Source organism: Ictidomys tridecemlineatus, unplaced genomic scaffold (assembly GCF_052094955.1).
Source record: "Ictidomys tridecemlineatus isolate mIctTri1 unplaced genomic scaffold, mIctTri1.hap1 Scaffold_4292, whole genome shotgun sequence".
NCBI classification, from domain to species: domain Eukaryota; kingdom Metazoa; phylum Chordata; class Mammalia; order Rodentia; family Sciuridae; genus Ictidomys; species Ictidomys tridecemlineatus.
The window spans coordinates 14,773-42,664 of NW_027522776.1; the positions used below are offsets into that span (position 1 = coordinate 14,773).

Here is a 27,892-nt window from a genome sequence, read left to right on the forward strand (position 1 = left end):
TTTTACAGGGCATGGCCCCCAGGTCCTACTGGCCAGAACGGGGCTGACCCAATGTCCTGCTGACCCAATATCCTGCAAATGAAGGTGACAAGCTGGGACAGTGGGGGGGACCCCAACTTGGGCCTGGAGTTATTGAAACCAGAGGCCCATCCCACTCACCTGGGCCCGTGACAGTTGGGCAGGGCCAGGGTCAGGCAGGGCCAGGGTCGGGCAAGGCCAGGGTTGGGCTGGGCCACGGGCCTTGTTTTCCTGACCTGAGCAGAGTCTTGCTGTCCTGGTGGGGATGGAGAAGCAGAGTGGGAAGGGCACCCTAACCATGCGGCTCTGCTTGAGGGGACTGGGGCCAGTCATGTTCACCTCACACATCTGCGGGGTGCCGGGCTGACCACTCTGCCCATGAGGAGCACCTGGCATCCTTGGGGTCCTGGGGGTCCTGGGACAGATCTGTTTTCATTCCCAAGGAAAGCAGGGCCACCGTAGGGTCAGTGGCACTTCCTTGTCCCCCAGGCCCCACTCCCCACCTGTGTGGGGTGCAGGATACCCAGACTTGGCATTCCTTGCCCCAATGTGGGGCCCGACACCAACCGGATCTGGGCTGGCCTGGGGCTTAATCTCCACTGAGTCACCTGGGCACAGCCTGCCAGGACAGAGGGGCGGTTGGGTGCTGGCTTCCTGTCCCGGGGGCTGGAGGCAGGATCAGCAGCCTGACCACGATGCTCTGGGACGTGCCCGGCCCCCGCCCTGCCCAGGCCCCAACATTTTCCCTATCTCCATGGCAACTCCAGGGGCCGCTCGTCAGGGCCACAACCCCAGCCCTTCTCGCTGGGCTCCAGCCACACTCGCTTATCTGATCCTGGAGGGAGGGCCCTGGCTCAGCCAGGGCCAGGCCCAGCGCTGAGTGGCCTTGGGGCTCAGCGGGGGTGAGGGCTTGCAGGGCTGCTGCCTGGCCAGGTGCCCCACGTACTTCATGTCCCCCAGGGTGAGTGAGATTCCACTGGCCTGGCACAGTCCCTGTCCCAGTGACCTTCCTTTTGCCAGCCATGGGAGAAGGGCCCTCATATTTAGGGACTAGTCATTGGGCCACACGCTCCTAACTCTGGCCTAAAAACTGACTCTGGCCCCCCCAAAGGTTGGGCAGGTCCTGCCCCAGGGCAGGGAGAAGCCGTCAAGGAGCCAGTGGATCCCCCACACTGTGGCAGGCAGAATGTGCCCAAGAGCCCTGGGGACAGAGGCCGTGTGGAGCCCCTCAGGATGGGCAGGACTCCTGGTGCTCAAACCTGTAGGCCTCGGGGACAGTCTGGGGACCCCCGAGGCCCTCCTCCAGGTCTGGCAATGCTCATGACGTGATTGATGGCACCTTCTCAGCCAGAGCCATCAGGCCAAGTCTGCTAGGGCCCACCAGTAGCTCTCCAGCCCAGTGGGCATCAAGCTCTTCACAGCCAGAGGCCACCAGTGAAGGCCACTGGCCCTCTGCTGCCCAGGGCCTGCGAGGGGCTGGGAGCCTGAGGCCTAGCTGGGTCTTGGGCAGGTGGGGCTGGGGGCTGCCCTGAGGAGGAAGCGAGGGTAAGGATGACCCCCAGCCAGGCCTGTGGCAGTCTCAGGGGGCACTGGCCAGCTGGGCAGATGCTGTGGTTTCTCGAGGCACCAGGAACTCAGGGGTCAGGCGGCCAGACACAGATGGTGTCAGGGAAGGTCCCGATGGGGAGACGGGGGGCGGGGGAGAACTCCCCGCAGCAGGACTGGGGGACCCCTGGGAAGCCAGGCCCCACCCACAGACACACCCCTGTCTGCCTGCTGCCCGCTACTGACCAGCCAGCGCCCACTGTTTACCTGGGTGAGGGGGGACCAGAGGCTGGCTCCGCCCACCCACGTGAAGCTCCTGGAGCTGGAGCCAGCCCGGGGCTATAAAAGCCTGCGGCTGAGCAGAGTCACTCCTCAGAGGCCGCCTGTGGGGACATCTCCCCACTCTGCACACCATGGCTGTTGGCCGGAGGAAGCTGGCCCCACTCTGGGCCCTGGCCTTTGCCCTGGCCTGCACCCGGCACCCAGGTAGGCTGGGACCTCCAGCTTCCCCAGGTGGCCCCCCAAAGCCCCGGGGAGGCCCCGGCCCCAGGTGGGCAATGGCAGCTGGGTCCTGGGCTAGCTAGGTGTGTCCATGAGGGGCTCCAGCCATGAGCCCTGCCTGTGGCCTTGACCACCCTCAGCAGTGCCGGGCTTGGTGGTCGGCTGGGCTCTGGGCTGCCAGGCTTCTGAGGGGAGAAGCAGGAGCCATTTTCAGAGTCCGCTCAGGCCTGGTCAGGGCCGGCTCTCTGCCCTCCCCACAGGCCTGGTTCACCGGCTCCTGCCTGTCTAGGCTCCTGGGGGTGGCCTGGGGTACGTCTCGGGGCAGGTCTCACCCACCCCTGCACCCCTGAGAGTACTGGGGCTCAGGGTCCCGAGACTTCTGTGACGTCCCTGCCTCTGCTGACGGTGCCCCGGTGATGTCCAGGGGTGGGAGAGACCGGCCTCCTGGAAGGGCAGGTGCCTTCCCTGCCCACCTTCCCTCCACCGGGCAGCCCCAGAGTCTAAGCCTCTCCGAGAACGTGCTGGGCCCCCTGCCCCTCCTGGCCACCCCTTCCTTCAGCGTGGCTCTCCCTGGGCTCAGAAGTCTCCCAGGACCCTTGGAGGGGTACTGGGCCCGCAGGGAAGGACAGGGTGAAGGGGGCTCCCAGGGGAGCTGCCCGTCTCAGACAGTGCCCCCCGAGTCCCCACCCCCTGACCCTCCCAGTGGCCTCCTGCAGCACATTCCCGGGGCCAGGACTGCTCCCTGAGGCTGGGGGCCTGGACCTCACGGGCCCTCCCAGGCCAGGCCCCCCGCAGCCCACTGAGGGGGTGTGCTGGCTGGTGAGGAGGGGCAGCCTCTGGGGGACGGCATGTCTGGTCCCACTCTTTCTCTGTCTGTTCCCCTGGGCTGGCCAGTTGTCACCTTACAAGACCCCGGGCACAGGGCACCAGGGAGATGAGGGCCCCCAGCCTGGCCCGAGGACCCCAGGGGCAGTGTAGGATTGGAGGTGGGCTCAGTGGACCGAGTCCACGCTCTGCCCCAGCCCCTCCTGTGCGTGGCTGTGGGTGGGCCAGGCCCCTCCCCCACCCTGGCTCGGGGGCCTCAGGCCCGTGTCTGGGATCATCTGCCATTTGTGCAGCCATGGAGGACCCAGTCTCCCTGCAGGCCCTGCTCCAGCTGCCCTGGCCATCCTGGCCCACCCAGCCACTGGGAGCACCGGCTCACCCTGGCCCTCAGACCCCTGGGCTCCTGGGACAAGCTGTCACTGACCACATCTCTACTCCTGATTCCCAGTGGAGTCCAGGACGAGCATGGCTGGCTCTGTTCCCACAGCCCACACAGAGGACAGGCCCTGGCACAGGGCAGACACACAGTGACTGAGGGAACAGGAACCAAGGAATGGTCCCTGGAGACGCAGGGCCAGGGTGAGGCGGCCCGGCCAAGGCTCAACGGGCCAGCAGAGGGAACGCCCCCAGGGGTCTCTCTCTAGCCGCCGGCCCGACACTGACAAAGCCCACGTGGACGGAGATGTCCAGCCCCCAACAGGGCAGAGGGGACATCCTGCGCTGGCCACCCCGCACCTCCCTCCGTCTGCAGGCCTGGTGGCACAGCCGAGGCACCTGTCTGCAAGTCTCCTCAGGTTTGCCCCCTCCTCCGCAGGCCAGGCCCAGCAGGGCTCTCTGCAACCCGGCCGTGAGCCCAGCGCCGACCTCTCTCCCCTTCCAGGGCACAGCGGTGAGTCTTGGCCTCTGTTCCCTACCCTCTGCCTGCAGAGCCCCTGACCCCACCTGGGTGGGCACAGGGTCCCCAGGGGCCACTTGTCTGGGGCTGGCTCTACAGCAGACAACAGCTGTGGCGTCAGAACTTGGGGCCGGAAGACATGCAGGTGTGCATGGCCTGGCCAGTCCCTGCCCGGCCTCTCTGGCCCAGCCTCGTACCGGTCATGGGTGGGTCCCTGAAGCTCAGGCTCTGAGGGACCTCAGAGGCTGCTGGCTCCACCGCCACAGGGCCAGCCGGGTGCTGGGGCTGGGGGCCGGGTCCCCCGTCTCCCCCTGTTTGACTCTGCTGCAGCCACCCGCACCCCTTTCAGGCTTTGGAGCTGGCTCTGGAGGGTGGCCAGAGGCTTCAAAGCGGGGGTTTTGGGGTGTTTCGGGTTACAGCCCCGTCTGTTTGCCTTTCCCACACCAGTCCAGTCCAGGAGCAGCAGGGCCTAATCTCCTCATCTCCTTGACCCAGGCTTTTTGCCTCCCGGGAGCAAGAGACCCCACCTACAAGCAGCAGGTTCCGGGGCCGTGAGGGCCAGCAGCCCGGGGCTCTGCAGGGAGACGGATGGGGAAGGCCCGGGATCGCTGGGTGTGGGCCGGGTGCAGCGCTCGGTGCAGGTCTCAACAGCAGCCGCCAGACTGGGCTTACAGGCCCAGAGCTTGGGTCCGCTGGCCCTGGCCCATCTCCTCGGGGCAGTGGCGTCCCTGGCTCCTGGAGGCACATCCCATGAGCTGCTGTCTCCACAGGTGACCCCCTCCTCAGGATGACTGACACCCCGCCTCTGAGCACCATCCCTGTGGTCCAAGGTGAGCGAAACCCGAGGCCCGGAAAGAGGTGTGGGTTAGCTGGGCGCCCCTCCCTCACACCTGCAGGGGCTGGTTGGAAAGGGAACCCCAATTCCAGGTGGAGGAAGCATTGGAAAATTGTCCCAAACTGCCATGGCCGGTTCCCAGAGTTCCCTGGGAGCAGAGGGGACCCCAGATGCCGCACCCCGGGCAGCAGCACGAGGGGGGACTCCGGGGACAGGTGGAGGGTCATCCCTGGTGGGTGCAGTGGGCGCAGGCAAGCTCCTCCAAAGGCCACGCTGTTGTCCTGCAGCCCCGAACCCGGCCCACAACGGGCGGGTGTGCAGCACCTGGGGCGACTCCCACTACAAGACCTTCGACGGGGACATCTTCCGCTTCCCCGGCCTGTGCAACTACGTGTTCTCTGCCCACTGTGGAGCCGCCTACGAGGACTTCAACGTGCAGCTGCGCCGCAGCCGGGCGGCCAACACCACCACGCTGAGCAGGGTCATCATGAAGCTCGATGGCCTGGTCATCGAGCTGAATGAGAGCTCCGTCCTGGTCAATGGCCACCCGTGAGTCCGAGCCCCGGGTGGCACCCTGTGGGGTGACGGTGGGGGTGAGCAGGGCGTCACCTGTGAGGGAAGAGGCCGCGGTGCTGGCCAGGCTCTCTGGGCCCTTCCCGGTTCCTCCAGAACACCAGGGCCTCCAGGCGCTCTCTCCTGTCCCTCACAAGGCTGGGGACCCTCCTGGCAGGACCCCCTCCTCACCCTGCCCCGGGCACCTCAGCCCCACCCTCTCTCCACAGGGTCCAGCTGCCCTTCAGCCAGTCTGGGGTCCTGATGGAGCGCAGCAACGGCAACCTGAAAGTCACGGCTCGGCTGGGCCTCGTCTTCATGTGGGACCAGGACGATGATAGCCTCCTGGTGAGGCTGCGGGTGGGGAGGACAGGCCTCCCGTGAGGTCAGGGTGGACAGGCCTCCCGGGAGGACAGGGTGGACAGGCCTCCCGTGAGGACAGGGTGGACAGGCCTCCCGGGAGGACAGGGTGGACAGGCCTCCCGGGAGGACAGGGTGGACAGGCCTTCCGGGAGGACAGGGTGGTCCTCTGGGTGAGGCTGGTCAGGCAGGATGGATGGGCTTCCCAGCGGGGGTGCACACCTCCTGTCCTCCAAGGGCCTGGCCTGCCCTGGTCAGCTGTCCAGAGGGTGGAGACTGCCCTGGGCTAAGGGGGCAAGAGGGTAAGACCCTGCCCCACAGGAGGTGAGGGGCAGGACCAGCAGAGCCCTGGGGTCTGCTCCCACAGAGGAGCCCTGCTCAGGGCCGAGCTTCCTGCAGCTCCTGGGGTGGGCCTCACGCTGGGGTCTCTCTGGGGCACGTTCCCTCTGGGGATGGGTCCCTCCTATCCTGGGCTTCCTGGGACTGGCTCTGATGTGTCCCCCATTCCAGCTAGAGTTGGACAGCAAGTTCGCCAACCAGACCTGCGGGCTCTGTGGGGACTTCAACGGCATCCCAGTGTTCAACGAGTTCCTTTCCCACGGTGAGGCTCTCCAGGCCCCTGTCCCCTCCTCAGCTCCCTGGAGGGCCCCGTCTCCCAGAGTCCCACAGCCCCTGCCACACACTCTCACACCGCACACATGTGCCTGACCCGGGCACAGGCGTGTGCACATGCAGACCTGCTCACAGGCACGGTTCTAGCACACACCCTACACACTAGTGCGCAGACACACGTGCCCACTCAGTCCTGGCGTCTGCCTGCCTCAGGGGTGCGTGTGGGAAGCTGAGAGCCAGTCAGGACCCTGTCCTCCGTGCCGCTGCTCTGGACAGGGGCCCAGGACCCGCAGCCTCCCTGGAAATCCGCACCTGCTTCCTCAATGCTCGCGCCGTTGCCACGAGAAGTGGCGTTCCAACTGTGGCTGCACAGCCAGCCTCCCTGACCGTCCCCCAGCTGCCAGGCCACCCCCAGAAGGGTTGTCCAGTCAGGGGCATGGAGCCTGCCCAAGCCTCCAGCTGCCCCTGGCCAGCGAGGCCCTGTGCAGGGCTGGCCAGGGAAGCGCAGGCTCACTTTCTGCCCCTGGTGCATCCCAGCCCAGCGGCAGGATCAGTCTCCAGGCTCCCGCTGCTTCCTTGAGTCATTTCCAGACCCCCCGAGTGTCCCAGGGTGGGCAGGATGGGGAAGCCCACCTCGGGGCTCTGGCCCCTGGGACTTCATGGCCTGGGTGCTGGGCTGCAGGGTCTGGGGCCTGCAGGAAGAGCCAGCTCCTGTTTCCTACAGATGTCAGGCTGACCCCCATGGAGTTTGGGAACCTGCAGAAGATGGACGGGCCCACGGAGCAGTGCCAGGACCCCGACCCTGCACCCCAGAACTGCTCCATCAGCTCCGTGAGCCTCGGAGGGCAGGGCAGAGGTGGGGGGAGGGGCTCGGGTGGTCCTCCGATCTCGCAGGGCATCCCCGAGCCTGGCCTCCTGCCTTGCCCCAGGGCATCTGCGAGGAGCTCCTGCGAGGCCAGCTGTTCTCGGGCTGTGCGGCCCTGGTGGACGTCAGCAGCTACGTGGAGGCCTGTCGGCAGGACCTGTGTCTCTGTGAGCAGGCCGACCTGCCCAGCTGCATCTGCCACACGCTGGCCGAGTACTCACGGCAGTGCGCCCACGCAGGGGGCCTGCCCCAGGACTGGAGAGGCCCCGACCTCTGCTGTGAGTGCCCAGCCCTGCCCTACCCCCAGTGCCCATTCCCACCACGCTGTCCTGCGGGAAAGGAGCTGGGTGTGACGACCTGCCCTGTGGCCCTGCAGACCAGACATGCCCCCTGAACATGCAGCACCAGGAGTGTGGCTCCCCCTGCACAGACACCTGCTCCAACCCCCAGCGCTCCCAGCTCTGCGAGGACCACTGCGTGGCCGGCTGCTTCTGCCCTGAGGGTCAGTTGGGGGCCCACCCCTGCCAACCCAGGCACAGGACCCCCCAAACACAGATGCCTTCTGGGTGCCAGATGGCTCTGGCTGGACCACAGAACAAAGACCCCTCAGACCCTGCTGGGGGTGCCCCTGGGCCTCAGGGTGGCTGGGCCCTGGGGGTACCTGTGTCACAGCTGACCTGCTTCCTGCAGGGACGGTGTTTGATGACATCGGCCAGACTGGCTGTGTCCCCATGTCTCAGTGTTCCTGCATGTACAATGGGACCTCCTACGCCCCAGGGGCCAACTACTCTACAGACTGCACCCGGTGGTAGGTCCCTCCTTGTCCCCAGCCTGCCCAGGGCCAGTTCCTCTGGGAGCTCAGGGCTAGGCCTAGGTTGCAGGTCTGCTGTGGCCTCGCAGCCTGCTGGAAGCCCCGTCTGGAGGGGTGCGGCAGGCCTGGTGCCCTGGGCAGCACACACTGTGCTCCTTCTCTCCTCCTAGCACCTGCTCCGGAGGCCGCTGGAGCTGCCAGGAGGTGCCGTGCCAGGGCACCTGCTCTGTGCTGGGCGGCTCCCACCTGTCCACGTTTGACGAGAAGCAGTACACCGTGCATGGGGACTGCAGCTACGTGCTGACCAAGGTACGGCCCTGGGCACCTGGGATGGCCAGCCTCCCTGGGCCCCCATCCTGGGCTTCACCAGGGGAGACCATGAGGGAGTGCCTGGGTCACATGGATGCTGGTTAGAGTGTAGCGGCCCCTGTCCAGTGCCCTGACCCCTCTGACCTTGCATTTCGGTTTTCAATGGCTCTATTTTTAGAGCAGTTTGGGGGTCATTTGTTGGTCAGGCAGAAAGTGCATTGAACCCCAGCTGCCCACCTCCCCGCCCAGCTCGCCCTCTTATCATCTTGGGTCAACGTGGTGTGGGCCACCACTGAAGAGCAAAACCCACGTGCCCTGGTCCCTGTGTCGTGGCCTCCAGCAGGCTCTCTGGCGAGGTGCACCTGTGGGGTGGATGAGGCCTGGCGTCCTGCATCCACCATGGCAGTGTGGTGGGGAGCCGCTGCCCCGGATGTCTGCTCCCTGTCCCTCTGCGGGCCCCTGGGACCCTGGTCTGCCTCTCCCAGGGCCTCCCCAGCCTCCCCAGCGAGCCTCCCCCAGGACCTGTTTGGAGGCAGTGCTTTCCCTCTGACGGTGAACAGTTTCCTCCCTGGGTGCCGGGCTGTGCCCTCGGGGCTTCTGGCAAGGGGCAGTGTGGGCTGGAGGACAGGGGGAGGCCGACGAGGTGAGCGCCACGTGCTCCCCACAGCCCTGCCACGACGATGCCTTCACGGTGCTGGCCGAGCTGCGCAGGTGCGGTCTGACCGAGAGCGAGACCTGCCTGAAGGGCGTGGAGCTGCGCCTGGGCGGGGGCCCCACAGTGAGTGTCGCCCAAGGGGGGGACGGGGCGCGACCCCCACTGCCAAGCTTCTCCGCCCCAGCCCTGGATCTGGCCACAGCCAGTGGACCCTCTGCCCCGGCCGGCCGTGTCCCTGCTCGCAGGTCCTCTAAGGGACTGTCCCTAAGTGGAGCAGCTCAGTGCCAGCCCCACCCGGCCCCGGGAAGGAGGGACACACCCCTGGCCAGCGAGGTCTCTGCTGGACTGACACACGGTCTGGTTTTTACGTTGCTAAAAGCACGTGTGGCCCTCGGAAAGGCCAGACTCGGAGCGAGTCAGGGGCAGAGCTCAGGGTCGCCGCCCTGTGGGCTGTGGGCACACTCCGCAGCCCCTGCAGGGACCGGGGGCGGTGGTGGAGGCCGCCCAGGCCCCCGCTGACGTGCTGGCTGCCCGCAGGCTGTGGTGGTGAAGGCCAGCGGGGAGGTGTTCGTGAACCAGATCTACACGCAGCTGCCCGTGTCCACAGGTGAGGGCACTGGCCCACTCCCGCCCTGGGGCTGCCTGTGGGTCCTGCCCGGCACCTCCCAGTGAGACCCCTGTGCTGTGTCCGCAGCCAACGTCACCCTCTTCAGACCCTCGACCTTCTTCATCATCGCGCAGACCCACCTGGGCGTGCAGCTGGCCATCCAGCTGGTGCCCACCATGCAGGTGTTTGTGCGGCTGGCCCCTGAGCTCCGGGGACTGACCTGCGGTAAGAGGTGGCACCCCGGGGTCCTGCGCCCACCCCGTCCCTGAGCCCGCGCAGGGCGGTGACATGACTCTCCTCCCCAGGTCTCTGCGGGAACTTCAACAGCATCCAGGCCGATGACTTCCGGACCAACAGCGGGGTGGTGGAGGGCACGGGGGCCGCCTTCGCCAACACCTGGAAGACCCAGGCTGCCTGCCCCAATGCCAAGAGCAGCTTCGAGGACCCCTGCTCGCTCAGCGTGGAGAATGGTACGTGGCCATCGCTGGCTCCCTGAGGACCACTCAGGGCCTAGTGCGCCTGTTTGGGTGTCTCCTGACTCTGTCCTGGGGTACAGCTGTCCCCGCCTCAGGCTAGTGGTGAGCTGGCCATCATGTGTACTGTCACCCGAGAGGTGAGTCTGGGAAGAAGGAATGGGGGGCAGTGTGGAGCCCAGTGTGTCTGCTGGCCGATCGTCAGGTCCGGAGGAGCCTCGGGCCGACCAAGCCGCTCTCCTGCTGTGGCTGCAGCCTGCAGCACTGGGGCCAGCTGCAGGGTGGAGGGGAGTACGCCCATCTTCCTGCGCTGCTGACCGTCAAGCCCCTGCCCCGGGCAGGCGTTCAGCCAGCAGGTCCTGGCTCACTTGCTCTCCCTGTGTGGCCCACCCCTACCCAGAGAAGGGGTGGAGCGGTCTTGTCACGTCCGTCCCTCGTAGTGGCTACCCACGTCCCTAGAAGGTGGTGGCACTGGGGGGCTGGGCTGGGGACCCAGGAAAGGAGAGAAGCAGTAGCCATGGCGTCTCCAGGCCTCACGGGCCCTTCTGTGTCCGAGTGCCTGCTCTATCTGCTGCGGGCAGGAGCAGCCCCGGGTGGGTTGCCCAGGAGTGACCATGGACAGCCTGCCTTTTGCCCACAGAGAAGTACGCCCAGCACTGGTGCTCACAGCTGACCAGCCCTGACGGTCCCTTCGCCCAATGCCACACCACCGTGAGCCCCAGCACCTACTATTCGGTAATGCCCACCCACCACCCCTGCAGTCCAGGTCCTGCTGCTGGGCTATGGGGACGCCCCCAGGGAGTCAGGGGACACTGAGAAGGGGCGCTGGGCAGCGAGCCTTCTCGGGACCGTAACGGCCCAGCAGGCCCCAGGTGTGGGTTCCAGGACCAAGCCCGTCCCTGGGTCTGTTCCCATGGAGCTCATTCACTAATTCTCCCCCTGACTCATGCACTGGGCCTGCCTGGGACTCCAGCCCTGTACTGGACGCAGGAGCTAACCCAAGCAGGGAGTCAGCCGGGGCAGGGGCTGGACCCCCTGGGCCACAGAGATAAAGGGCCAAGGTCTTTCTGGAGCCCCCAGCCCCATGGGTGGCCAGCCCTGCATGGGGCTCTGCTCAGCTGCACGTGGGGTGTGAGGGAGGACCCAGGGGAGCATCCTAGGAGGCCAAGATGGGGGCCCAGGCAGGGACTGGCAGGGTGGGGGACATTGGCCACCTGTGTGCTGAGTCCCTGACCCTGATGTCTCTGGCCCCCAGAACTGCATGTTCGACACGTGCAACTGCGAGAAGAGCGAGGACTGCATGTGCGCGGCCCTGTCCTCCTACGTGCAGGCCTGTGCCGCCAAGGGCGTGCTGCTGCGTGGCTGGAGGGCCGGCGTCTGCAGTGAGTGCCGGGCAAGCGGGCCCCCCCCCCAAGGCCCGTCCTCTGCCCAAGGCCATCACAGTCTGGGGCTCTGTCCAGGAGGCCTGGGCCCCTGACTACCCACTGCTGCCCACCTGGCTGTGCCCATCAGCATCCTGAGTGTCCCCTCTTCCTGGCTTCCTGCAGCAAAGCCCACAACCACCTGCCCCAAGTCCATGACCTACCACTACCACATCAGCACCTGCCAGCCCACCTGCCGTGCCCTGAGCGAGGAGGACGTCACCTGCCATGTCAGCTTTGTCCCTGTGGATGGCTGCGCCTGCCCAGAGGGCATGTTCCTGGACGCCTCGGACAAGTGTGTGCCAGCTGCCAGCTGCCCCTGCTACCACAGGGGCTCCATGGTCCCCAACGGCGAGTCTCTGCACGACAGCGGGGCCGTCTGGTGAGACATGCCGCGGGGGTGTGGGACAGGGGCTCAGTGGCCAGAACACACCTGCTGACCGTCTCCTCCTCACAGCACCTGCACACAGGGGACGCTGACCTGCATCGGGGGCCCAGCGCCCACCCAAGGTGAGCTCAGAGAGGGGCACGGCTGTCCTCAGGCCCGTCTTCTCCAGGGGAAGCCCTGAATGGCTTCTTTGTCCCCCTCCAAGCTAGGGGGCAGCGGCAGCTGACTGGCCTCTGTGTCTAGCGCCGTCTGAGCCCTGGGCTCTGCCCGGGTTGGCGAGTGACACGCACCAGTGTGGCACTCCACACTCCCCCACCTGCACGGGCAGGCTCCTCCGCCCCTGGGGGCCATGTGCAGCCGAGCCTGGCTGGAGGGGCTTAGGGTCCCCTGCACCCCTCCTTTTCCCCAGTGTGTGACGCACCTATGGTCTACTTCGACTGCCACAATGCCACTCATGGGGCCACCGGAGCTGGCTGCCAGAAGAGCTGTCATACCCTGGACATGGCCTGTGTGAGTGACTGGTGGCCCCAACAGTCTCCCTGATGGTAGCCAGGGTCCCTCAGAGGTGCTCCTGGGGGAGGGGGTAGCCAAGCTGGGCCAACCGCTGGACCGGGTCCCTGGAGGACCCCTGCCTGCTGACTGGGCTCGCCTACCCTTGGCCCGGTGGAGGACGACGCAGGTCCAGGCAGCTGTCCCCACCACTCACTGTGTCCCTGTGCCCTACAGTACAGCCCCCAGTGTGAGCCAGGCTGCGTGTGCCCCCCGGGGCTGGTGGCCGACGGGAGCGGGGGCTGCATTGCCGCTGAGGACTGCCCCTGCATGCACAACGGGGCCAGCTACAGGCCGGGGGAGACCATCTGGGCAGGCTGCAACACCTGGTATGTGGCTCAGCGCCCCAGGGGACGGTCCTTGTCAGAAGCCGAAGAAGCCCTGGCAAGGCCCCGGGCCGACACACACGGCCCAGGTTCTCAGGGGGACTCTGGGTGGCCCAGGCCGCGAGACCCTCTGGGCATCTGTTGGTCTACTGGGTCCTTCCTCTTGGGCAGGGGTGGCTGCCAGGAAGCACCGAGGGTCCCCGCAGAGCCCCTGGAGGACCCTGACCTGACCCCTCGTCCTCTGCAGCACCTGTGAGAACAGAATGTGGCGGTGCACAGAAGAGCCCTGCCAGGCCACCTGTGCCCTGTACGGGGATGGCCACTTCCTCACCTTCGATGGCCAGCGCTACACCTTCAGTGGGGACTGCCAGTACACGCTGGTGCAGGTAGGGGGTCTGCGCCTCTGTCCATAGCACGCCCGGCCCTGGGGGCTGCAGGCCCACCCGAGCCCCGCCCTGACCGCCTCCTCTCCCCAGGACCACTGCGGCGGTAACGGCAGCGCCAAGGATGCCTTCCGTGTGGTCACCGAGAACGTCCCCTGTGGTACCACGGGGACCACCTGCTCCAAGGACATTAAGATCTTCCTGGGGGTGAGTGAGGGGCACAGCTGGGAGGGGCACTCTGGGGGCTCCACGGTGGCACCGAGCACCTAGAGCGCAGGGTCCCCCGGGCCTAAGGGACGCCTTGTCTCACAGAGCTATGAGCTAAAGCTGAGCAGCGGGAAGGTGGAGGTGGTCCAGAAGGGCGCAGGCCAGGAGCCGCCCTACACCATCCGCCAGATGGGCATCTACCTGGTGGTGGACACCGACGCAGGCCTGGTGCTGCTGTGGGACAGGAGGACCAGCATCTTCCTGAGACTCAGCCCCGAGTTCAAGGTGAGGCCGAGGGGAGGCCCCTGCTGTTGTCCCTGCTGGGGGCCATGGGACATACCGGAGGGGCCGAGGGACAGAGTCCGCCAGAGAGAGGGAGAGATGGGGTCTGAGAGCAGATGCAGGGGCTGAGCCTCTGGGCAGCAGCGAGGAGGGAGCCCCCGGTGTGTGAGTCCTGCAGCGTCCCAGCCCAGGGAGGGCAGGCTGCGGATGCCCTCAGTCTGGACACTGGGAGTCCAAGCCAGGTGCAGGCTGAGCTCCCGGGAGAGGCCTTTCTGTCGCAGCTTTGGGCAGGGCGTCCTTGTCAGGTGGCTGGGTCACTCCCCATCCTCTGTCATCATGTGGGCCCTCCCTGGGTGCCTGTGTCCACATCCTCCCTGGCATAAGGACAGCGGACATTGGATTGAGGGCCCATTCTACTCCAGTGTGACCTCAACCTACCACATCTGGAAAGGCTCTCTTTCCACTAAGTCTCGGTCCAGCCCCAGGACTGAGTCAGAGCCACTGCCCAGCCCACTCCAGGACACACCGGGCTGGCTGCTGTGGCCCCAGCACAGGCAGGAGGCTGGAGGGAGGGCAGGCCGTGTGGCCCCTGGAAAGTTCACAGTCTCTGATGCTGTGTGGGCAGCAGGGCGTAAGCAGGGCCCTGAGGCCACCCTGCAAACCTCGCACCCCTCCCCTTCCGGGGGACCATCCTGCTGGATGCTCAGGTGGCGGTGGGCTGAGGAAGAGGCTCTGTGCCCAGCCTCCCTTCTCCCTGTGCTTCTGCAGGGCAGGGTCTGCGGCCTGTGTGGGAACTTCGATGGCAATGCCCTCAATGACTTCACCACGCGGAGCCAGGCCGTGGTGGGTGACGCGCTGGAGTTTGGAAACAGCTGGAAGCTCTCCCCGTCCTGCCCGGACGCCCCGGTGCCCAAGGACCCCTGCACCACCAACCCTTACCGCAAGGCCTGGGCCCAGAAGCAGTGCAGCATCATCCACAGTGCCACCTTCGCCACCTGCCATGCCCATGTATGGCCAGCCAGGCAGGGCAGGGGGGTCTCTGGGCTGAGAAGGGACCACGGGCAATGGTCCCAGGAGGCAGAGGGGACAAGAGGGGGAGGGCAGCATCAGCTAAGAGCGCAGAGAGCTGGGCTCGGGGCCCATGTGGACATGCCACAGTGGCCAGGCTGGTGCACTGCTCCTAGCAGCCGTGGCCTGAGTTCTGTGGGGTGTTGCTCTGAGCACTGCCCCAGAAGCCCCAGGCGGGCAGGAGCCTGTGGGCCAGGTGGGAGCTGGCCTGTGGGCACAAAGGCAGTGCTGGGAAACCACTGTAGGCCATGCATTTGCTCTCTTGAGCTCCAGTGGAAACTGGCCCAGGTTAGTGACCACAGGCCAGATCCCCCCAAAGCCCAGTGGCTCCCGGGAGTCTGAGGCCCGTCTCCCTCAGGTGGAGCCGACCATGTACTACGAGGCCTGCGTGGGTGACGCGTGTGCCTGCGACTCGGGGGGAGACTGTGAGTGCTTCTGCACCGCTGTGGCCGCCTATGCCCAGGCCTGCCACGAAGCCGGAGTGTGCGTGTCCTGGAGGACGCCGGACGTCTGCCGTGAGTACAGGGGCCCGGGGCTCCAGGACCCGAGGTGGCAGCTCTCAGCACGTGTGCCTGGCTGCATGCGTGGTCCCTGGAGGAGTAAGAAGGCCTCCAAGGAGGAGGGAAGGGGTGGACGGCGCCCTCGGGTGGAGCGCTCAGCAGAGCTTCCGCCTGGCCCAGAGAAGCCCCGGGACGAGGGCCCAGCTGGGCTGCCCTGGCTGGAGACCCTGCCCTGGCGCCTCCCCTGGTCTGTTTAGAAGGCCCCAGTGCAGGCTGCTCTGACCACCCCCCTTGCCCCCCCAGCGCTGTTCTGCGACTACTACAACCCCCAGGGGGAGTGTGAGTGGCACTTCCAGCCCTGCGGGGCGCCCTGCATGCGCACCTGCCGGAACCCCAGTGGGCGCTGCCTCCACGATCTGCGGGGCCTCGAAGGTGGGCAGGGACCGGCTTCCCAGGCCTGGGCACCCTCACGGGGCTGGGCTCTCCTGGCCCCGCGAGGAGCCCGTGGCCTCAGCCTCTAGGGCACGGTGGTGTCGTGGAGAAGGCTGAGGGCTGGGGACAGTGCTGGGGCCCTCCTAGGGTGGGGTGGCCAGCTGGCCTCTGTGGCTGGGACTCAGTCCTCTCTGTCCCACAGGCTGCTACCCCAAATGCCCACCGTCGGCTCCCATCTTCGATGAGGACAAGATGCAGTGTGTGGACAAGTGCCCAACCCCAACACCCCCCCCACCCTGCCGCATCCACGGGAAGTCCTACCGGCCCGGGGCCACCGTGCCCTCGGACAAGAACTGCTACTCGTGGTGAGTCCCTTGGCAGGGGGCCACAGAGCCTAGAGCACGTGGGGGATCCAGGCCCCTAACCAGCAGCCCCCGGGACTCGGGCCTGCAGGACCAGAGGGTGCCCTGGCCGGGTCTCTGGGGGAGGGCCTCAGCTCTCAGGGGTGCCGTCTGCCGTGATGGGCCGGTGGCTCTGGGTCCGGGTTCTGGACCGCGGCAGGCATTTCTCAGGGGCTATCCCCCTGATTCCCCAGGCTCAGAGGCGAAGCTGAGTGTTGGTGCTTGTTGGTCGGGGGACTCTTGGGGTGCGGGGACTGGCAAACAGGCGGGTGGTGGGGGAGCTGAGGCCAGATGATCTGCCAGGGACCCAGGGGTGGGCAGCCATCGCCATGGTTGGGTAGAGCACCAGCAGCTCCTGGGTCCCCCACCCGGCTTCCACTTGTGTGGACTGGGGAGTCCTCCAGAGGGTGGGACCTCGGGAAGCTAAGTTTGAAGTCCCAGGCCTGGGCAGGGACTCCACCCCTGGCAGTGGGCATGGCCGAGGGCAGGCTGTGCTGGCGCCCGTGCCCCAGCCCTCCTTCCCTCTCCCCAGCATCTGCACCGAGAACGGCGTGCACTGCGCCTACGACAGTGGTGGTAAGCAGCCGTGGCCTCCTGGGTCTGGGGTCTGGTGGGGAGGGACTCTGCCTCGCCTCAGCCCTCTCACGGAGGGCTGCCGTGCTCCCGCAGCCTGCGTCTGCACCTACGACGGGCGGCACTTCCACCCGGGGGACGTCATCTACAACACGACAGACGGCATGGGCAGCTGCATCTCCGCCCACTGCGGGGCCAACGGCACCGTGGAGAGGAGGGTCTTCACCTGCAGCCCCACCACCCCCAGGCCCCCGACCACCTTCTCCTTCTCCACGTCCCCACACAGTAAGGACAACGTGTGATGGCAAAGGGCCCCGGGGGTCCTGGGGGTGTCGCTCTCCCAGCGGACTGGCGTGGCTTCTCTTGCTGGAGGCCAGGTTCACGCCCAGCTCTGGGCAGCGGTGGCAGCCCCTGGGTATCGGGCACGGCAGTGGCTCACTCTCTCCTCCTTCCCTGCCATGGGAAGGGGCTGGCTCCAGGGTTTCACTCTGGCTGACCTGGAATCCACAGCTCCTTGGGGAGCTCAGGCCCCGGGCCGAGGCTTCCAGCACAGGGCAGCCATAGGCACGTGGCTTCCGCTCAGGGCAGGCCCGGGGGCAGATGCCCTGTACTGAGGTCAATCCACTTGTTTATTGAAGAACTGTGATGCCCATCGGCCCACTGTGGGCCAGGTTCTGAGCAGACAGGTTCTTTTGTGTGTCCCTGGTCATTCAAATTTCAACATTGGCCCATTTGCTGTGGGGAAGCCCACCAGGCAGCCCCCAGGACAGAAGGTCATCAGAGCCAGGACCCAGTGAAGCCAGCCTACGTGTGCCCGGGCTCAGCCCGCAACCTTCTTTTCCCACAGCATTCAGCTCGAGGCAGACCACAGGTGTGGGCTCCAGCCCCACCCAGAGCACGGTGCGCCCAGTGCCTGTGAGCACAGCCTCATCCACAGCCACGGGCACGCCCCTCAGGACCACGCCTGCCACACCCCCTGTTTCGTCCTCTGTCCACTGTGGGGAGAAGTGCCTGTGGTCCCCCTGGCTGGATGTGAGTCGTCCCGGGCAGGGCGTGGACAGCGGTGACTTCGACACGCTGCAGAACCTCCGTGCCCACGGGTTCCGGATTTGCCAAGTGCCGAGGGCAGTGCAGTGTCGAGCTGAGGACGCGCCCGAGGTGCCACTCCAGGCCCTGGGTCAGCGCCTGGAGTGCAGCCCGACGGCTGGGCTGACCTGCCACAACAGGGACCAGGCATCAGGCCTGTGCCACAACTACCAGATCAGGGTCCTGTGCTGCAGCCCCTTGCCCTGCCCCACCTCCAGCCCTCCAGCCAGGCACAGGACTACCAACACGGTCCCCACGACCAGTGCCACCGTGTCCTCCACACCTGTCAGAACATCGTTCCTGAAGTCTACCCCAACTCCAAAAACAACTTCAGGAACACCCTCTGCCTCTGCATCACCCCCGGGAAGGTCCCAGGTCACGAGTGTGCCCACCACCTCTGGAGTCAGCCCGGTGAGCTGCTTACGGGAGTCCTGCACTTGGACACAGTGGATGGATGGCAGCTACCCCGGGCCTGGAAAGGACAGTGGAGATTTTGACACTTTTCACAACCTGAGATCCAAAGGGTATAAGTTCTGTGAAAGGCCCACAAGTGTGGAGTGCAGGGCTCAGTTCTTCCCCAACACGCCCCTGGCAGAGCTGGGACAGCAGGTGACCTGCAACTCTGAGGAAGGGCTCATCTGCTGGAACAGGGACCAGCTGCCGCCAATCTGCTACAACTATGAGATCCGGATCCAATGCTGTGAGCTGGTGGACGACTGCAGGAACGAGACCATAGGGACCCCGAAATCCATCGCCACACACCCCAAGTCCACGGAGGGCAGCACCACCACGAAGACCACTGTGACCACGGGAAGTCAGGCCACCTCGACAGGGCACACTACCCACCCAACACCAGTGCACACAAGTAGAGGGACATCAGTGGGCACAAAGGTCACCCAATCCCAGACCACCGACTGCCAGCCACAGTGCACCTGGACCAAGTGGTTCGACGTGGACTTCCCAGACCCCGGGCCGCATGGCGGAGACACGGAAACCTACAGCAACATCCTGAGCAAGGGAGAGAGGATCTGTCTCCAACCTGAGGACATCACCCGGCTGGAGTGCCGAGCCGAGAACCACCCCGAGGTCAGCATTGAGGCCCTGGGCCAGGTGGTGCAGTGTGAGCCCCACCTGGGCCTGGTGTGCCGCAACCAGGAGCAGCAGGGGCCCTTGGGGATGTGCCTCAACTACGAGGTGCGTGTCCTGTGCTGCCACACCCCCGACGGCTGCCCGACCACAGGACCTGTCACACATTCCAGCACCTCAAGAGAGACCGTGACCAGCCAAGTTCAGAAGACAGACTCTGCACTCACAGTCAGCCCAAGCTCCACACGGGAGACCAGCTCCACCCCTGTGCACACAGTCAGCACAAGCTCCACAGGGAAGACCAGCTCCACCCCTGTGCACACAGTCAGCACAAGCTCCACACGGGAGACCAGCTCCACCCCTGTGCACACAGTCAGCACAAGCTCCACAGGGAAGACCAGCTCCACCCCTGTCCCTACAAGCAGCAGCAGCCACACTCCAGCACCTGAGAGCACCCACTCCATACCCCAGACCACCAACTGCCAGCCACAGTGCACCTGGACCAAGTGGTTCGACGTGGACTTCCCAGACCCCGGGCCGCATGGTGGAGACACGGAAACCTACAGCAACATCCTGAGCAAGGGAGAGAGGATCTGTCTCCAACCTGAGGACATCACCCGGCTGGAGTGCCGAGCCGAGAACCACCCCGAGGTCAGCATTGAGGCCCTGGGCCAGGTGGTGCAGTGTGAGCCCCACCTGGGCCTGGTGTGCCGCAACCAGGAGCAGCAGGGGCCCTTGGGGATGTGCCTCAACTACGAGGTGCGTGTCCTGTGCTGCCACACCCCCGACGGCTGCCCGACCACAGGACCTGTCACACATTCCAGCACCTCAAGAGAGACCGTGACCAGCCAAGTTCAGAAGACAGACTCTGCACTCACAGTCAGCCCAAGCTCCACACGGGAGACCAGCTCCACCCCTGTGCACACAGTCAGCACAAGCTCCACAGGGAAGACCAGCTCCACCCCTGTGCACACAGTCAGCCCAAGCTCCACAGGGAAGACCAGCTCCACCCCTGTGCACACAGTCAGCACAAGCTCCACAGGGAAGACCAGCTCCACCCCTGTGCACACAGTCAGCACAAGCTCCACACGGGAGACCAGCTCCACCCCTGTGCACACAGTCAGCACAAGCTCCACAGGGAAGACCAGCTCCACCCCTGTCCCTACAAGCAGCAGCAGCCACACTCCAGCACCTGAGAGCACCCACTCCATACCCCAGACCACCAACTGCCAGCCACAGTGCACCTGGACCAAGTGGTTCGACGTGGACTTCCCAGACCCCGGGCCGCATGGTGGAGACACGGAAACCTACAGCAACATCCTGAGCAAGGGAGAGAGGATCTGTCTCCAACCTGAGGACATCACCCGGCTGGAGTGCCGAGCCGAGAACCACCCCGAGGTCAGCATTGAGGCCCTGGGCCAGGTGGTGCAGTGTGAGCCCCACCTGGGCCTGGTGTGCCGCAACCAGGAGCAGCAGGGGCCCTTGGGGATGTGCCTCAACTACGAGGTGCGTGTCCTGTGCTGCCACACCCCCGACGGCTGCCCGACCACAGGACCTGTCACACATTCCAGCACCTCAAGAGAGACCGTGACCAGCCAAGTTCAGAAGACAGACTCTGCACTCACAGTCAGCCCAAGCTCCACACAGAAGACCAGCTCCACCTCTGTGCACACAGTCAGCACAAGCTCCACATGGGAGACCAGCTCCACCCCTGTGCACACAGTCAGCACAAGCTCCACACGGGAGACCAGCTCCACCTATGTGCACACAGTCAGCCCAAGCTCCACATGGGAGACCAGCTCCACCCCTGTGCACACAGTCAGCACAAGCTCCACACGGGAGACAAGCTCCACCCCTGTGCACACAGTCAGCACAAGCTCCACACGGGAGACAAGCTCCACCCCTGTGCACACAGTCAGCACAAGCTCCACACGGGAGACCAGCTCCACCCCTGTGCACACAGTCAGCACAAGCTCCACAGGGAAGACCAGCTCCACCCCTGTGCACACAGTCAGCACAAGCTCCACAGGGAAGACCAGCTCCACCCCTGTGCACACAGTCAGCACAAGCTCCACGAGAGAGACCAGCTCCACCCCTGTGCACACAGTCAGCCCAAGCTCCACAGGGAAGACCAGCTCCACCCCTGTGCACACAGTCAGCCCAAGCTCCACAGGGAAGACCAGCTCCACCCCTGTGCACACAGTCAGCACAAGCTCCACAGGGAAGACCAGCTCCACCCCTGTGCACACAGTCAGCACAAGCTCCACACGGGAGACCAGCTCCACCCCTGTGCACACAGTCAGCACAAGCTCCACACAGAAGACCAGCTCCACCCCTGTGCACACAGTCAGCCCAAGCTCCACACAGGAGACCAGCTCCACCCCTGTGCACACAGTCAGCCCAAGCTCCACACAGGAGACCAGCTCCACCCCTGTGCACACAGTCAGCACAAGCTCCACACGGGAGACAAGCTCCACCCCTGTGCACACAGTCAGCACAAGCTCCACACGGGAGACCAGCTCCACCCCTGTGCACACAGTCAGCACAAGCTCCACGGGGAAGACCAGCTCCACCCCTGTGCACACAGTCAGCACAAGCTCCACACGGGAGACCAGCTCCACCCCTGTGCACACAGTCAGCACAAGCTCCACGAGGGAGACCAGCTCCACCCCTGTGCACACAGTCAGCCCAAGCTCCACACAGAAGACCAGCTCCACCCCTGTGCACACAGTCAGCCCAAGCTCCACACGGGAGACCAGCTCCACCTCTGTGCACACAGTCAGCACAAGCTCCACGAGGGAGACCAGCTCCACCCCTGTGCACACAGTCAGCACAAGCCCCACGAGGGAGACCAGCTCCACCCCTGTGCACACAGTCAGCACAAGCCCCACGAGGGAGACCAGCTCCTCCCCTGTGCACACAGTCAGCCCAGGCTCTAGGGGAAAGACCAGCTCTACCCCTGTGCACACAGTCAGCCCAAGCTCCACAGGGAAGACCAGCTCCACCCCTGTGCACACAATCAGCACAAGCTCCACGAGGGAGACCAGCTCCACCCCTGTGCACACAGTCAGCACAAGCTCCACACGGGAGACCAGCTCCACCCCTGTGCACACAATCAGCACAAGCTCCACACGGGAGACCAGCTCCACCCCTGTGCACACAGTCAGCACAAGCTCCACACGGGAGACCAGCTCCACCCCTGTGCACACAGTCAGCACAAGCTCCACACAGAAGACCAGCTCCACCCCTGTGCACACAGTCAGCACAAGCTCCACACGGGAGACCAGCTCCACCCCTGTGCACACAGTCAGCACAAGCTCCACAGGGAAGACCAGCTCCACCTCTGTGCACACAGTCAGCACAAGCTCCACACGGGAGACCAGCTCCACCCCTGTGCACACAGTCAGCACAAGCTCCACAGGGAAGACCAGCTCCACCCCTGTGCACACAGTCAGCCCAAGCTCCACACGGGAGACCAGTTCCACCCCTGTGCACACAGTCAGCCCAAGCTCCACACGGGAGACCAGCTCCACCCCTGTGCACACAGTCAGCACAAGCTCCACAGGGAAGACCAGCTCCACCCCTGTCCCTACAAGCAGCAGCAGCCACACTCCAGCACCTGAGAGCACCCACTCCATACCCCAGACCACCAACTGCCAGCCACAGTGCACCTGGACCAAGTGGTTCGACGTGGACTTCCCAGACCCCGGGCCGCATGGCGGAGACACGGAAACCTACAGCAACATCCTGAGCAAGGGAGAGAGGATCTGTCTCCAACCTGAGGACATCACCCGGCTGGAGTGCCGAGCCGAGAACCACCCCGAGGTCAGCATTGAGGCCCTGGGCCAGGTGGTGCAGTGCGAGCCCCACCTGGGCCTGGTGTGCCGCAACCAGGAGCAGCAGGGGCCCTTGGGGATGTGCCTCAACTACGAGGTGCGTGTCCTGTGCTGCCACACCCCCGACGGCTGCCCAACCACAGGACCTGTCACACATTCCAGCACCTCAAGAGAGACCATGACCAGCCAAGTTCAGAAGACAGACTCTGCACTCACAGTCAGCCCAAGCTCCACACGGGAGACCAGCTCCACCTATGTGCACACAGTCAGCACAAGCTCCACATGGGAGACCAGCTCCACCCCTGTGCACACAGTCAGCCCAAGCTCTACACAGAAGACCAGCTCCACCCCTGTGCACACAGTCAGCACAAGCTCCACAGGGAAGACCAGCTCCACCCCTGTGCACACAGTCAGCACAAGCTCCACAGGGAAGACCAGCTCCACCCCTGTGCACACAGTCAGCACAAGCTCCACGAGGGAGACCAGCTCCACCCCTGTGCACACAGTCAGCACAAGCTCCACGAGAGAGACCAGCTCCACCCCTGTGCACACAGTCAGCCCAAGCTCCACACGGGAGACCAGCTCCACCCCTGTGCACACAGTCAGCACAAGCTCCACAGGGAAGACCAGCTCCACCCCTGTGCACACAGTCAGCACAAGCTCCACAGGGAAGACCAGCTCCACCCCTGTGCACACAGTCAGCACAAGCTCCACGAGGGAGACCAGCTCTGCCCCTGTGCACACAGTCAGCCCAAGCTCCACAGGGAAGACCAGCTCCACCCCTGTGCACACAGTCAGCACAAGCTCCACAGGGAAGACCGGCTCCACCCCTGTGCACACAGTCAGCACAAGCTCCACAGGGAAGACCGGCTCCACCCCTGTGCACACAGTCAGCACAAGCTCCACGGGGAAGACCAGCTCCACCCCTGTGCACACAGTCAGCACAAGCTCCACGGGGAAGACCAGCTCCACCCCTGTGCACACAGTCAGCACAAGCTCCACGGGGAAGACCAGCTCCACCCCTGTGCACACAGTCAGCACAAGCTCCACGGGGAAGACCAGCTCCACCCCTGTGCACACAGTCAGCACAAGCTCCACACGGGAGACCAGCTCCACCCCTGTGCACACAGTCAGCACAAGCTCCACAGGGAAGACCAGCTCCACCCCTGTCCCTACAAGCAGCAGCAGCCACACTCCAGCACCTGAGAGCACCCACTCCACACCCCAGACCACCAACTGCCAGCCACAGTGCACCTGGACCAGGTGGTTCGATGTGGACTTCCCAGACCCCGGGCCGCATGGTGGAGACACGGAAACCTACAGCAACATCCTGAGCAAGGGAGAGAGGATCTGTCTCCAACCTGAGGACATCACCCGGCTGGAGTGCCGAGCCGAGAACCACCCCGAGGTCAGCATTGAGGCCCTGGGCCAGGTGGTGCAGTGCGAGCCCCACCTGGGCCTGGTGTGCCGCAACCAGGAGCAGCAGGGGCCCTTGGGGATGTGCCTCAACTACGAGGTGCGTGTCCTGTGCTGCCACACCCCCGACGGCTGCCCGACCACTGGGACACCTGCCTGGACTGCACCCCCCGAGCCCTCCTCTTCAGTGCCCTCCACCTCAGCTGTGTCCTCCCCGTGGTCGCCCAGCTCTGCGGCATCATCCACCCTTCCCTGCTTCTGCAGCGTGCTGGACCAGCTGTACCCTGCAGGTGAGTGTCCCTCGGGCCGGCCTTGGAGGCCCACTCTTGACTCCTTCCTGGCCAAGGCCATGATGTTCCAGAGTCGAGTGGGCCTTTCTTGTGGCCGGGGCTAAATCTTGCCATGGCCTGTAGCCATAGCCCCTGTGCACTCTTGCCCACCACATTCAGGTGGGGGCTCCCTGCCCCCTGGGTGTCGGCCAGTTCGCCTAGGGTGCTGCTGTTTTGCAACCCAGCTCTGCTAACCTCCGGTGTCTCCTGTCGGCAGGGTCCATCATATACCGCCAGAGAGACCTCTCTGGCCATTGCTATTATGCCTTGTGTAGCCAGGACTGCGAGGTGATCAAAGGGGTTGACCACGACTGTCCTTCCACTACGCCGCCCCCTACCTCAGCTTCGTCCCTGTCCATGTCCACCCCTGAGACAGGGTGCCCAAATATGCATCCCCCAAGAGAGGTAAGCCCACCTCCTGTCCAGCAGGGCCCTGTGGCTCCTTCAGAGCCTCCTCTCCCCAAGTCCTCATGAGGGTCATGCTGACCCTTGGGAGCTGACCCTGCTGTGCACTGGGGGGTCCTTCCCCCAGGATTTTGGATGGGTGGGCTTGCAGGTCAGTGGAGCCTATGGGGTCTGAGGCTGAAACACCACTTGCTGAGGGTGAAGTGGGGGCCAAGCAGGTGGCCATCACTGTGGACCGGGCAGCACACTCAGGGCTGGTGGCTGGGGATGGGCTCCTGAGCACAGCACCTCCTCTCCGGGCAGCTGGGTGCTGTGGCGGGGCACATGGTGGGTATGGGCACGAACGAGGCTGGGAGGATGGGGCTCAGAGAGTCCCAGACAGCATGGTGGCCATTCCCTGTTCCCATGAGGACCTCAGGGACTGTCCCTCTGGGCACCGAGGGAAGGGCCCATCCCAGGATCAGACCCTGCAGCTGCCCTTGCTTCTGCAGAAAGGCGAGACCTGGCCCATGCCAAACTGCACCCAGGCCACCTGCGAGGGCAACAGCATCATCTCCCTGCGTCCACGCCAGTGTCCAGAGGTGAAGGAACCCACTTGTGCCAACGGCTACCCAGCCCTGAGGGTGGCTGACCAGGACGGCTGTTGCCAGCACTACCAGTGCCAGTGTGAGCTGGGGACCTGGAGGGGGCCAGCAGAGAGGGTGGAATTGGGTCAGACTTCAGGCAGAACATGTCAGCCACGAGGCTGGGATGGGTGTAGTTGAGACCCGCACCTTGGGGTGTCCAGGGAAGCCTGCAGAGCCTCTGGGCCCTGCCCGCTGGGATAAGGGGAGGGGCATCCACTCCCGCTACTCTGAGGCCTCACCAGCTCCTGCTGGCCACTTGCCTGTGGACGGTGAGGACGGGCTCCCAAGCTGCCCGTGTGGGGGCGGTGGGGTCCAGGCCTGCAGGAGCCCTGGAGCCTCTGGTGAGCCCCCGGCACCCGCAGGTGTGTGCAGCGGCTGGGGCGACCCCCACTACATCACGTTCGACGGCACCTACTACACGTTCCTGGACAACTGCACCTACGTGCTGGTGCAGCAGGTGGTACCCGTGTTCGGCCACTTCCGCGTGCTCATCAACAACGACTTCTGTGACCCCAAGGACCAGCTGTCCTGCCCACAGGCCATCATCGTGGAGTACCACCAGGACCGCGTGGTGCTGACCCGCACGCCCGTTGGTGGGGTCATGACCAACCAGGTGGGGCTGCCCTGACGTGCAGGCGGGAGGCCGGCCTGCAGCTGCCCACCCCTGCCCACGTGCTGACTTCCTGGTGGCTGTCCCATGTGCAGATCATATTCAACAACAAGGTGGTCAGCCCTGGTTTCCAGAGCAACGGCATTGCTGTCTCCCGCGTGGGCATTAAGATGTACGTGACCATCCGGGAGATTGGTGTCCAGGTCATGTTCTCGGGCCTCATCTTCTCTGTGGAAGTGCCGTTCAGCACCTTCGCCAACAACACCGAGGGGCAGTGTGGTGAGCCTGCCTGGGGACCTGGGCAGCAGGCTCGTGGGCTGGGGCTCCCGTGTGGGGTCGCTGGGCGCCCACCCTTTCACCCTGAGGGAACCACCCAGGGTTGGCTTCTCAGAGGACAGTGCAGCCCGGGAAGGGGGGGCCTGGGCAGGTCCCACAGGTGAGGGTGGAGATGTCCGGCCAGACCCAGCCAGGACCACTGGGCGCTGCAGGGCACAGTCCCCGTGGTCCAGCTCTCTGACCCCCTCCGTCTGGCCAGGTACCTGCACCAATGACAAGAGGGACGAGTGTCGCCTGCCAGGAGGCACAGTGGCCCCCTCCTGCTCCGCCATGTCAGGCCACTGGAAGGTGGACGTCCCCGGCCAGCCACACTGCCATGGGCCTCCCCCGACACCTCCCTCCACCACACCCCAGACCACTCCTGTCCAGTGCCCCCCATCGCCACTCTGTGAGCTGATCCTGAGCAAGTAAGGGTCTGTAAGGGGTGGGCAGCCCGCTGGGCCCCCTGCCAAGGGCAAGAGGGCCCTCAGGAGGCTCTGGGAAGGCCCAGAGCTGCCCTGTCACAGGCCCAGAATGCTGTCCGGGAGCTCTGGGCAGGGTGGTCACTGCCGGAATGCCACCCCAGGGCTTGGCTGCAGCCAGGCTGGCCAACCTGAGGGCCTTTGCTGTCCGCTCTCATGGATGCAGGCCCTGGTCACTTCCCCAGCACCTGGTGATGGGGAGCCTGGTGGAGAGGCACTTGCAGGAAGGGGGTGGGGGCCCGACCCCCTCCCTCGGGCGTGCAGAGCTGCGGAAGGCCACTGTCCTCGCCTGGTGCTCTCTGGGGCGTCCTGTGTCGGGAAGACCCCGCGGTGGAGCTGGCTGGCGGCCCACACCACGCCTGCCCCCTCTGCCTGCAGGGTCTTCCAGCCCTGCCACCACGTCATCTCCCCGCAGTCCTTCTATGAAGGCTGCGTCTTCGATTACTGCCACATGACCCCCCCGGACGTGGTGTGCTCTGGACTGCAGCTGTATGCGGCGCTGTGTGCCTCGGAAGGCGTGTGCATCGACTGGAGGGGCCACACCGACCAGGCCTGCCGTGAGTGTCCGGCAGATGATCTGGGTGGGCTCATGGGGTCAGGCAGGGTTTCCTGGAGGAAGAGGGGACACCCAAGTCAGGGTCCTGTGGCCTCTGGAGGGCTGGATGCAGGTGGTCATGGGTGGGCAGCAGCAGAGCCTGAGGGGCCCAGAGCCTGGATGGACGGGTACCACTGACCGTTACTGAGGGCTCCCGAGTGGTGCTCGGCCGGAAGTTGGGGTCAAGAGCCCAGAGGCACAGCCTCGAGCTGGCCCTCAGGGTGGCATCTCTCCCTACAGCCTTCCCCTGCTCGGCTGGCAAGGTGTACCTGCCCTGTGGCCCGTCCAGCCTCCCCTACTGCTACGGGAAGGACAGCACCAGCTCCCTGTACGTGCACCCTCACGCCACCCACCGTGGGTCCAACAGAACCCAGAGCCCCCCCTGGGGGCCCCCTCCCTGGCCAGGGCACTGCTGCCCGGGGAGCAGGGGCTGCAGCCCACTCTACCTTCCTGCAGGGCCCTCCCGGAGGCCGGTCCCATCACCGAGGGCTGCTTCTGTCCTGAGAACACGATGATTTTCAGCAGCGACGCCCAAGTCTGTGTGCCTGCCAACTGCAGCTGTACGTCCCCAGGGCTTGGTGGGGTGGCAGGGTGACCGTGCCTGCCTGGTGGCAACCTCTGATCTCTCCCTCTGCAGGGTGCCTGGGGCCCCATGGGGAGCCAGTGGAGGTGAGTGTGGTTGGGTGGCCTGACCCTGAACCCCAGGAAGCTGA

The 27,892-nt window shown here is 65.3% G+C and overlaps 1 protein-coding gene across 1 annotated transcript in view; it reads left to right on the forward strand.

The window, feature by feature from the left end:
* The first annotated feature begins 1,976 nt into the window (after window positions 1-1,976).
* LOC144373561 (mucin-5AC-like) overlaps window positions 1,977-27,892 on the forward strand; it is a 30,371-nt gene continuing 4,455 nt past the window's right edge. Inside the window, exons 1-40 of the mRNA XM_078036587.1 lie at window positions 1,977-2,049; window positions 3,704-3,778; window positions 4,555-4,614; window positions 4,907-5,168; window positions 5,402-5,519; window positions 6,042-6,132; window positions 6,868-6,974; window positions 7,073-7,286; window positions 7,385-7,510; window positions 7,699-7,816; window positions 7,990-8,128; window positions 8,796-8,906; window positions 9,321-9,390; window positions 9,478-9,615; window positions 9,696-9,860; window positions 10,504-10,598; window positions 11,119-11,245; window positions 11,411-11,666; window positions 11,742-11,794; window positions 12,082-12,182; window positions 12,399-12,550; window positions 12,795-12,933; window positions 13,024-13,137; window positions 13,243-13,422; window positions 14,188-14,427; window positions 14,846-15,002; window positions 15,291-15,419; window positions 15,622-15,784; window positions 16,353-16,396; window positions 16,490-16,678; window positions 17,331-24,107; window positions 24,364-24,551; window positions 25,043-25,217; window positions 25,540-25,790; window positions 25,883-26,066; window positions 26,323-26,530; window positions 26,963-27,141; window positions 27,420-27,507; window positions 27,636-27,739; window positions 27,817-27,848. Coding sequence (XP_077892713.1) covers window positions 1,977-2,049; window positions 3,704-3,778; window positions 4,555-4,614; window positions 4,907-5,168; window positions 5,402-5,519; window positions 6,042-6,132; window positions 6,868-6,974; window positions 7,073-7,286; window positions 7,385-7,510; window positions 7,699-7,816; window positions 7,990-8,128; window positions 8,796-8,906; window positions 9,321-9,390; window positions 9,478-9,615; window positions 9,696-9,860; window positions 10,504-10,598; window positions 11,119-11,245; window positions 11,411-11,666; window positions 11,742-11,794; window positions 12,082-12,182; window positions 12,399-12,550; window positions 12,795-12,933; window positions 13,024-13,137; window positions 13,243-13,422; window positions 14,188-14,427; window positions 14,846-15,002; window positions 15,291-15,419; window positions 15,622-15,784; window positions 16,353-16,396; window positions 16,490-16,678; window positions 17,331-24,107; window positions 24,364-24,551; window positions 25,043-25,217; window positions 25,540-25,790; window positions 25,883-26,066; window positions 26,323-26,530; window positions 26,963-27,141; window positions 27,420-27,507; window positions 27,636-27,739; window positions 27,817-27,848 — 12,192 coding nt within the window. The remainder of the gene's footprint in view (window positions 2,050-3,703; window positions 3,779-4,554; window positions 4,615-4,906; window positions 5,169-5,401; window positions 5,520-6,041; window positions 6,133-6,867; window positions 6,975-7,072; window positions 7,287-7,384; window positions 7,511-7,698; window positions 7,817-7,989; window positions 8,129-8,795; window positions 8,907-9,320; window positions 9,391-9,477; window positions 9,616-9,695; window positions 9,861-10,503; window positions 10,599-11,118; window positions 11,246-11,410; window positions 11,667-11,741; window positions 11,795-12,081; window positions 12,183-12,398; window positions 12,551-12,794; window positions 12,934-13,023; window positions 13,138-13,242; window positions 13,423-14,187; window positions 14,428-14,845; window positions 15,003-15,290; window positions 15,420-15,621; window positions 15,785-16,352; window positions 16,397-16,489; window positions 16,679-17,330; window positions 24,108-24,363; window positions 24,552-25,042; window positions 25,218-25,539; window positions 25,791-25,882; window positions 26,067-26,322; window positions 26,531-26,962; window positions 27,142-27,419; window positions 27,508-27,635; window positions 27,740-27,816; window positions 27,849-27,892) is intronic.